At 29.9% G+C, this 10,538-nt stretch overlaps 1 protein-coding gene across 1 annotated transcript; it reads right to left on the bottom strand.

Annotated features, from left to right (window-relative positions):
- Positions 1-1,177: 1,177 nt before the first annotated feature.
- On the bottom strand, positions 1,178-3,845 carry LOC127101243 (probable serine/threonine-protein kinase PBL28). Its single transcript, XM_051038602.1, has 2 exons — positions 2,530-3,845; positions 1,178-1,677 (listed from the first exon to the last, which is right to left on the bottom strand). Exons 1-2 carry the CDS (start codon positions 3,779-3,781, stop codon positions 1,316-1,318), a joined length of 1,614 nt encoding a protein of 537 aa, XP_050894559.1. The 5' UTR covers positions 3,782-3,845; the 3' UTR covers positions 1,178-1,315.
- Positions 3,846-10,538: the final 6,693 nt, after the last annotated feature.

Below are 10,538 nucleotides of genomic sequence, written 5' to 3'. Positions count from 1 at the left end.
TAATTGAAAAACTTGATTATTTAAAAACAAATCAGAAGATGGGTATCAAACTTCACATTAAGAGTATCAAAATTTAAACCTAAGAGCACTCAAATGAGATGATAATTGATCTCTTTCGGCTTAATCAAAGATTATGGGTTCGAATCCAACCTTGGACATCCAGAAGTGTTAAATTCTCTTGAGGGAGAGTTTTGTCACCTATTGAGATTCTAACTGGCTCAAGGCATCAATTAATTCCAAGAAGAACAAAAATCATCATTCATCTTTTCCACTAAAATCATATTCTTAAAATCAAGAATCTTCATTTTTAAGAATATTTGTCATAAAATATTATTTTTTCCAAATAGTTCTTTGTTGAGGAAATGCAAATACAATACTTTTCATATCTCACCCAACCATTCAAAGCAATTCTTAAATAAAAGAAAACCTCTAATCACAATTCATTTATTCATGAGATTGTTAATTCAATACTCAAATAAAAATTTCATCGTATTTTTGTATATCATTAAGATACTTTGAATTTGTGTGACAATTAAAACTAGTTGAAGCTTCGTAATCGACATTGTAAATCTAGTGAATCTAAGAAAATACATGATGTTATAGAAAAAGATCAAACAAAATATTGAATATCAAATAGAAAATCTTACAAACGGTAAGGACTCGAGTAGCAAACTTTTAATAAACTAATATAAATTCTTGAATAATTACTCTTAAACTTTTTTTTATTATACTTATTTTCCACATAAATCACACACACAACAATATTATATTAAATATTAATCCTTTCACATATTATAAGTTTGTTAACAATATAAAACATAAATTTAAAAGAAGTCACTATCTACTTCACATATATTATAAAATATAAATTTTATAAAAGTAAACTAAACATAAAATATTCACATCCTATATTATTTTCATAAATAGTTTAAAAGTGTATTTATATTAGTAAATAATTTTTTTAATTAAATAATTTAATAATTGAAATTTCACTTTTTAAAAAAGTGAATAAGTAAAATACGGATTTAAAATCGCCCTCTGCAATATACTGCACAATTATTATCTAAGTTAATTTAATAGGATTAATAAATAAACATTTATATTAATAGATAATAAATAAGTCAATCTAAATATATACTGTTTGCCTTGTCACACAACCAGTTGATTGATGAATCATCAACCACAGCTTCAAATAATCCAAATTACAAGTGTAAATAAAAGTTAGCCAAAAGCTACAATACAAGACATGCCTAAAACTAATGATATAGTATAATCAAAAGTCAGAACAAAGATAAAAATCTACTTATATTCCAACTTATTTGAACTGAACGCGCTTATGTCCCTTAGCTCTATCTCCATGAATTGTTTTATGATTTGCAGATGGTAAAACAATGCTATCTTTATAGGCCTTTGATACAATGTTATATAAATGTGCCAAGCTTGGTAATTTCTCATTGTTTGATTGGTCTATACACATTACTCCCATTGATAGAACCTGCTTAACATGATGCAAAGCTGTTTCAGTAACATCCATTCTCTCATCAATCATCTTCTGCATGTCTGGAGGATGAAGGGTTCTCATGTAGCTGATAAATCCAGCATCGTTTCCATCAAAATCTTCTTGAACACTTTTGTTTAGTATCATCTCTAGGAGAAATGCTCCAAATTTGCATATCTCTATAATACAATAAAAAAACTACTATATAAGAAATTAGAACAAGAAATAAAATAAAGACAACATGTAGGAAGAAATCTTGATTCACGTTATATATAATTTTCATTGCTGATAGAATGTAATATAAAGCCCATACGCCTAGAAAAACCGGTTTTGCCTATTGAGGCATGCTCGTTTTACCTGCGTTTTTTCTGGACTGACCAAGGTTTTAGACCCGCATTTTTAATATGTTTGTTCCGCCTGATATCTTTTTGCGACCGTCGACATTAACAATTTTTTAAATAATTTTTAGCCTTTAGAAGTGCAAAAACTGCATTGTCCGTCCCACGCTTATTTATTGGCGGGACGGACCAAGATTTTAGGTCTACACCCTCAATTATATTTGTTCCGTTCCATTTTTCTCGAATTTTTGCAGAACGGAATTTTAGATCTGCATCCTCTAATATATCCGTTTCTGCTTGTTTTTTTTTTTCATGTTCGGCCATTAACAAATTTTTTTACAACTTTTAGTCTTTAAGGGTGATAAGCCCGTATGCCCACTCCTAGCTCATTTTTTTTCTTCAGGATGAGACAAGTCTTTAAATCTAAACCCTTAATTATGTCTGTCTTATCCCATTTTTTTCGGATTTTTGCGGCACAAATTTAAACGAACCCATTTGCCACTACCTATAATCGGATGTGAATATCGTACATATATGTCCTGAATGTCTAAGACCAACAGCTATTAGACCCTTAAGTGTATATGCTATATTGTGTATATAATTGAAGTATGGAGATTCTTAAAGAAATTGTTTGTTACACCAAAACATGATTTTGCCATTAGAAATTAACAATAAAGTTGTAGAGATTCTTACTTTTTCGACTATTGCTTCTATCTCCAATTTGAAACCTTGAAATCAAAGGTTCAAGATTATCATGTAACAGAACACTACTTGTCTTGAGATCATAATCAACTTCAGGCCATTCCTCATGCAGATACAACATGCATTCAACAACTCCCATCAAAACTTTCACTCTATGATTCCATGAAGGACCTGACTCTGATAGCCACATTTCAACACTTTTTTCTCTTATCCATTCTGTTATAACAGCCCTGAATTTTCTACCATTACACCAACCTAAAACCTTAACAAGGTTCTTGTGGTTTAACTCAGACAAAATCTTACATTCCTCAACAAATCTATGATAACTATCCTTTGATATATCATCCCAATACATCTCAATTTTCACTTTAGTTCCATCTCTTAACACCCCTTTGTATATGTGAACAAATTCACTTTTACCAATCAAATTCTTGTTGGAAAAACCGAAAGTCGCCGACTTTAGAATTGCCGGTGTAAATGTATATCTCCCACTTTGAAGTATTCTTGGAAGAAAATCAGGTCTTTGAAAACAAAGCCATCCTAAGAAAATCACCATTAAAATGACAAGAATAGGAAAACCAACCAATAGAATGATAGCTTTTATAGTAAACTTTTTATGATCAATGAGAGCACCAGAATGAAGAAAACTAGAAGAATTAAACTTTTTGAAAAACTGCGAATCAGAAATTTCACTTTCTGAGAAACTGTTATAAGAGAGGTTAAGAAAAGTGAGGTTGGTTAATGGAGAGAAACTTTGAATAGGAATTTCACCAGAAAACTCATTGATACTCAAATCAAGAGATTGAACTTGTGTGCAGAAAAAAACATCATTTGGAAAACTACCCTTCATAGAATTGTTTGAGAAATCAATGGATAGAACAGTCAAAGGACAAAATTTCCAGAAGAAAGTGAAAGACAAGTAAAGAGGAGCAATGTTTGGTCGGTTTCTAAGATCAATTTTGGGGAATGATTCAACACAATTAGGGTTGTTAGATTCATTGCAAAGATGGCTAGCAACAATAGTGTGTTTGAATATTTCGTCAAGGTCCATCATGGGCGAGGAATTGCAGTATCTGAGAGATGGGTTTCTGATACAGTTGTTGATGATTGTAGTGTTGAAATCTTGTGGTTTGTGCAAGTTTTTGAGGTCTTCTAGAACTGTTGCACATAGTGTTGTCATGGGACAAAATGATAGGATTATTATAGGAAGAAAGATGATGCATGTTGGTGAAATTGTGGACATGATTATGATTATGAATATGTTTTTTTAAGAAAACAATTGGTGAAGGAAACTAAGTTTGTGATGATGATAAGTTTGTAACTGTCATGCTTCACTTGTTGCAAGTTACAAATCAACCGTAGGCTAATAGAGAACCGTAAATGAGGAATAAACAAACTCACACTACTTCAAATTACTAAGTATAAAATAATACTCCCTCCGTTCCTTTATAAGTGTCACTTTCTTGCAAAAAATTTGTTTCTTTTTAATTGTCACTTGCAAAGTTCAAGGTAGTATTAATTGCAATTTTGTCAAAATTACCCCTAAATAATGATTACAGAGAGAGAAAAAGTAAAGTGAATATAATAAATAATTAAGAGTATTATAGGTAAAAGAAGAATTATTGTTTGAAAAGTAACAATAATAATTAGCTTCCTTCGTATGTGTAAAAAGTTCAAAAGTGACACTTAAAAAGGAACGGAGGGAGTAATGTATTTCATATTAACTCCCTCCGTCCTCCGATGAATAAATGATTTATTTAAAATAAAAAAATATTTTAAAATAAGTGATTTATTTTAATTTTTAATACATTATTTTTAATTTTATTTTTTATTTAAAATTATTTTTATCATTTATAATATTTGATAAGAGATATTTTAATAAAAAATCATTTTTTTAAATTTTTTTTTTAATTTGTGTGAAATTATCAACTGAATCATTTATTATAAAATAGATTGAGTAAGATTTCACGTGATTATAATTCTCTCTATAATTTTTTAATTATGGTTTTCTTAAGGTGTCACAACATTAACCACAACCACCTTTAATAATTGAGAATCAAGAGTTGAGATACGTGGTAACGTCATTTATCAAAATGGCTAATCCTTCTAATAAAAAACCCATGTGAAGTTTAAAATGGAGCACTTATAATGCTTAACTACCAAACACGACTCTTCACCTAAAAATACAAAATTAACCTTAATGATTAAAGATAAAAGTAATGAATTACTTAAATAATTTGTAAAATGAGATTAATTACTATGCACTGTCATTGTAAAAAGAGTTACACCGTCGATTCATCGTCATCACCCATTTGCATTACTTTATAATTTTTTTAAATAAAAATCAAATTTATTTCAATATCCAATGTCTAGGATTAATTGACGCTGTAAAATCTCTTTACACTGTCAGTGTATTTCAATTAAATCCTTATTATTTACCTTTAGACAATGTGACAACAATACATTTCAAATTTTTTGAAATTCATAATGTATTGGATCTTTGGCATAACAGTGCAGGAAACCTAATGTAATCGTTAAGTGTGCATGTGTGAGCGCACATGTCATTCTTAACATGTTTTTTTAGTTTGTTTGGATACTTGAATTTATTAAAGTTTAACTTTATACAATATGTTGTAAAAACTCTGACAATTTTAATGAATTTGTTGGTAAGTTCAAACACATTAAGAATTATAGAGGAGAGATCAACACTCTGATTCACTATTCTTTTAAAAATTATTACAAGAGATTATAAAAGACTTAAATGAAAATAGTCACTCAAGTCCCTAAAAATAAACCATATTTTCTACCCTCAAATATTTTCCAATCTCTCCAATTCTCTGTATATAAATCACAAAAGTCTATGGTATTTAGAAGTGTTTTCTAATTGTCTTAGATATCTTCAAAGGTTTCTCAACTTCAGAGAACATAATCATAAAAATTTATACTTTTGTCTCTCTAAGTTTCCCCTAGAATTCTCAATTATTCGTTCTATCTTCAGTTTTGTAGTTCTTAAGATTTTGAAGATAAGAATGATAAAGATATTGAACAAACACCTCCAAATACAAGAGGGTGAATTTTGATATTCAGATTCCAAAAAACTTTTTGCAAAAACGATTAATTTAAAAAGATTTATATTAGAAGCAAATATAAGCAGATATTTATAAGCATCTGAAAAGATAAATGACAGAGATATAAAGAGATAAAGTAAGAAAGGTCGCTCCAAAGACTATCCTGGTTTTCCCTTAAACAAGCGATCTACTCAAGTCTCTACGAGTTTCTTTTTGAGATTTCTATTAAATAATAATTTGAGCTTTCAAACATGATCATTCCAACAACGTTACAACTACACCTTGAGTTTTTGCAGAGTTTCAATTCAACAATCTTACACCAATATTATATCAGGACAAGGTGTTGTTAGATAGAGAAGAGAGCATATCATACCTCAGTATTTGTACGATTCGACTGATTTTCCATTTTCATCCTTGTTAAGGTTGCATAAAGTTGACATTGAAGTTGATATTACTTTGGACTTCTCCATATCAAACCATTTTAGCAACTCTTTACAATATTTGGCTTGATTTATGAGAGTTTCATCTTTAGTCTCTATTTGAAATCCTATAAAATATTTAAGCTCCCCCATAATTGACATTTAGAACCTATTATGTACCATTTTAGAAAATTAATTGTACAAGGATTCATCAGTAGCACCGAATATGATCTAATTGACATAAATTTGAACTAATAAAATTCCATGTTCGTTTTTTTATATAAATAGAGTTTTACCAACTTGTCCTCTTTGGAACATGTTTTCAAGCAATAATTTGCTTAGACTATCATACCAATCTCTAAGAGCTTATTTTAGTCCATATAACATTTTCTTAAGCTTGAAAACATGATCTAGAATGGTCGGGTTGATAAAACCTGAAGGCCGATCAACATATACCTCCTCTTGGATGTAGTCATTTAGAAAAACACTTTTTACATCCGCTTAGAATAATTTGAAATTCATGATGCAAGATAAGGATAATAACATTCTTATGACTTCTAATATACCCATAGAGGCATTGGGTTCATTGAAATTATTCCTTCTTGTTGATTGCATTCCTTCAGAACGAGTTTGGCTTTATTTCTTTAAACATTGTCATCTTCATCCATCTTGTTGCGAAAGACCCATCGGGTACCAATCACTATATTAGATGAAGCTTTAGGACGGGCTCCCAAACGTTATTTCATTTAAATTGATTTAACTCTTCTTGCATGAAAAGAGACCAATGTGCATCAGTGATAGATTTATCGATTCCCATTGGCTCAATTTACGAAACAAAAGTCATAGAGTTACATACCTTATTAATGAATTGTCAAGTAGTGACTCCCCTAGAGATATATCCAATAAAGTTTTAGATGTTATAGTCTCTTATTGATCTCCATTATTTTGGAAGATCTGAATGTTCTGGTGAAGTATTTATGATTTGGTCCTGAGCTGGTTCTTCATCTTGATTTTTACTTTAGCCTTGATTCGATTCTTGATCATTTTCCTCCAGATATGTCTTTTCCAAGATACCTCCACAATCTACAACTTATACTGCTAATGGTTTTGGGTTAGATTCATGAAAGGTAACACGAACAAATTCTTTAGTTGTCAGAGTTCTTTTGTTAAAGACTCTAGAATATTTTCTAAAAGTGAAATATCATATGCGTGTGCATATATATATATATATATATATATATATATATATATATATATATATATATGCCTTTATCAGCTTTTGCATCATATTTTACGAGGTTATCTTTCCATTTGCCAAGGATAAAGAGTTTGCATCCAAAAACATGTAAGTGGGAGATATCATATTTCTTCCTTTGTATATTTCATAAGGCGTCCACTTTAGAATTGGTCTTATCAAGAACAATTCATAACATAGCAAGTGGTGCTTACTACATCGACCATAAATATTTCAGAAGATTAGTCTCATTAAGCATCGTCCTTGCAAGCTTTGCTAGAGACACATTTTTTATATATCTATTTTACCTCATTTTGTTGGGTAGTTTGTGGAGTGGAAAATATGTTATAAAAGGCAGCAAACGCGTCTCTTTTATGAGATAAGAACAATGTCCATGTATAACGAGAGTAGTCATCCATAATTACAATAGCGTAGACATTTCCACCTAGGCTTATGATTCTGGAGGGGTAAAAAAGGTCCATGTGAAGCAGTTGTAAGGGTCGATCAGTAGAAAAAATATTTTTAGATTTAAAAGAGGCTCTTGCTTGCCTTTTTGGCACACATCGCATAATATTTATCTTCAAAATGTAAGTCTGGTAGATCGTCTACGAGATCTTTTCGAACAAACTTATTCTATTAATCCATGTGGATGAGAGCTATTCTCCTATTCCATAGACAATATCCATCATCGTTACTCATGAGACATAAATCATTTGAAGAAATTTTATTTAAATTTACTGTGTAGGTATTTCCACTTCTTGAACTCGTAAATAAAGTTTTGTTTGATTTAGATTTTATGACCCTACAACCAGAAGAATCAAATGTTATGTTGTTACCTTTGTCACATAATTGACTTCTACTAGGTAAATTATGCTTTAACTCTTTAACCAAGAGAACTTCCCCAATTATTGAACTTGCAGACTTACCAACGATACCAAAACCTAGGATTTTTCCTTTATTATTATCTCCATAAGAGACAAATTCTCCTTCTTTAGGAAAGAAGGTGGAGAATAAGGTTTTGTCACCAGTCATATGCTTTGAAAAACCGCTATCAAGATATCATTTAGTGTTTGAGATAATAAAGCATTCCTGCAAAGAAAAGGTTAGATCTTAACTTTAGGTAACCATATAATATTGGATCCTTTGTTGTTAGTTTCATAAACATTCTTTTCATTTATCTTAGAGATATGGACATTTACAAGGGCTAATAACATTTTAGCTTTGCGTTTATAATGTTTTTTTTGTAAAAGTATGAAGGAGGATATCCTTATTTTCTCTCATGACTTTTCTTAATGAAACTGAACATGACAATGTGTCCTTCTTTACTACAGTAATTTCATTTCAAGGTTTTAAAGGAAAAATTGGTTTAGCATTGTAAATGTTGCTAAAAACTTTATGGTTACTATTTGTTTTCTAGCAAATATCAACTTTGTTGTAAGAGGCCCTTTGATTTCCCAACAAAAGATCCAAGTTATCTCTTCCCTTTGTGAGCTTGACAAATGTGTTTTTAATATCACAAATTTCATTTTTTTAGATTGTCACATTCATTTCATTTGTCATATTTATCCTCTTCGTTTGGAGTAGGAAGGTTTTGAACTGAATCATTTTTTCTTTCTATAAGGATTTAGATTTCTTTCTCAAGGTTTTTTATTTTATGTTCAAGAGAGGAAATAATGTCCTTAGATGTGGATAAAATTTGTTCCAATTTACTTATATCTTCTATTAGTTTCTTATCAATACAGAAAAGATCCTGATAAGAGAAGTATGAGGTTACCTCATCATCTTAATGATTTGTCATGAGACGGATGTTGACTTCTTCTTCATTGTCTGAGGATTCCATATCACTGTTTTCTCATACAACATAAGTCTTGTTTACCCTTTTCAAAGGTTTGTTTTGATTTTCCCTTTTAGCTAGGGAACAATTTGGCACAATGTTCCCTTTCTTTCCACAATTGTAGCGTGTTGAAATGAATGGTATTTTTTTCTCATCTTTTTCTTGCTATTCTTTTTTTCTTCTTATCATGCCTAAGGAATTTTTTGAAGTTTTGTACTATAAGAGACATGTCACAATCAATGTTAGATTCCTCGGTCTTGAGTGTTAGACTTTCGTTTTTCTTTTCTCTTTCTTCATCTATGACAAGTCTTTTTAGTTCCATTTTATGTTCCAGCAATTTTTTAAACATGGTATGTATATTCATAGTTTCTAAATCTTTAGATTCACAAATAATAGTAACTCTGAGTTGCCAATTATGTTTTAGACATCTATTTATAACTAGTTCCTCATTTGAAAATATTTTCCCCAAAATTCTCATATAACTCACGATATGTGCAGACCGTGTTTGCATTTGATTAATGCTTTCTTCAGATTTCATTCTGAAGAGTTTATACTCATGAATTAATATGCCCAACCTTGTCATCTTTACACCAGTAGTTCATTCGTGTGTAATTTGGAGGATGTCCGACATTTCTTTTGCAGTTTCATAGTGCGAAACTCGCAAAACTTCATTAAGATCGAGAGCGGTGGTGATGGCAAATTTTGTTTTCAAACTGCATTGCACATTTTCTTTATCATCTTTTATCCAATCCTTTTCATATTTGTTTACTACAACACCATTTTCTTCGTGTGTAGGAACAAATAAACCTTCCTTCACAACGTTCCAAATATCACGATCAATTTATTCTATGAAAATTTTCATTTTCTCTTCACACAAACTATACCCTATTAAAGAATGCGGGTTTGTTTAGTTAATATATTGAAGACATTTTTCTTTCTAAGATGATTAGTCTTTAACATGAGTTAAACTTTGATGTCACTTATTAGACAAGTGACTTCAAGCACAAGAGGTAGAGGTGAATTATGATATTTAAAATTCACAATTAATTTTAGAGTTTTATTACTTAAACACAAATCATATTAGTATTTCAAAGATCATAGTAAATCGAACAACAAAATATAAAGCAATAATAGGTCGTAAGAACAAAAAACTTGTTCAGGAAGTAGTTGAGGTCCAAAAGAATTAAGAAAAATTTATTTGATTGAAAATTTATCTCTTAAATAATCATAATATTTTTTAGGTGAATTCATATTTATCTAATTCAAAAAAAAAATTGGATAAAATTATCTTTAATATAAAATGTTTTGAAAACAAAAAAAAAGTTTTTTTAATAAATAATTAAATATCCTAAAATTAAATGGGATATTAATTGAAAATACATTAACCAATTTTTTTGTGATGGGGTAAGAAAATTTCCCCTATTTATAAAGGTGGGACGCATCTT

Source organism: Lathyrus oleraceus, chromosome 7, assembly GCF_024323335.1.
Source record: "Lathyrus oleraceus cultivar Zhongwan6 chromosome 7, CAAS_Psat_ZW6_1.0, whole genome shotgun sequence".
In the NCBI taxonomy this organism is placed as follows: Eukaryota; Viridiplantae; Streptophyta; class Magnoliopsida; order Fabales; family Fabaceae; genus Lathyrus; species Lathyrus oleraceus.
The sequence above is the reverse complement of the archived record's forward strand: the minus strand, read 5'-3'. Positions and strand labels throughout refer to the sequence as shown.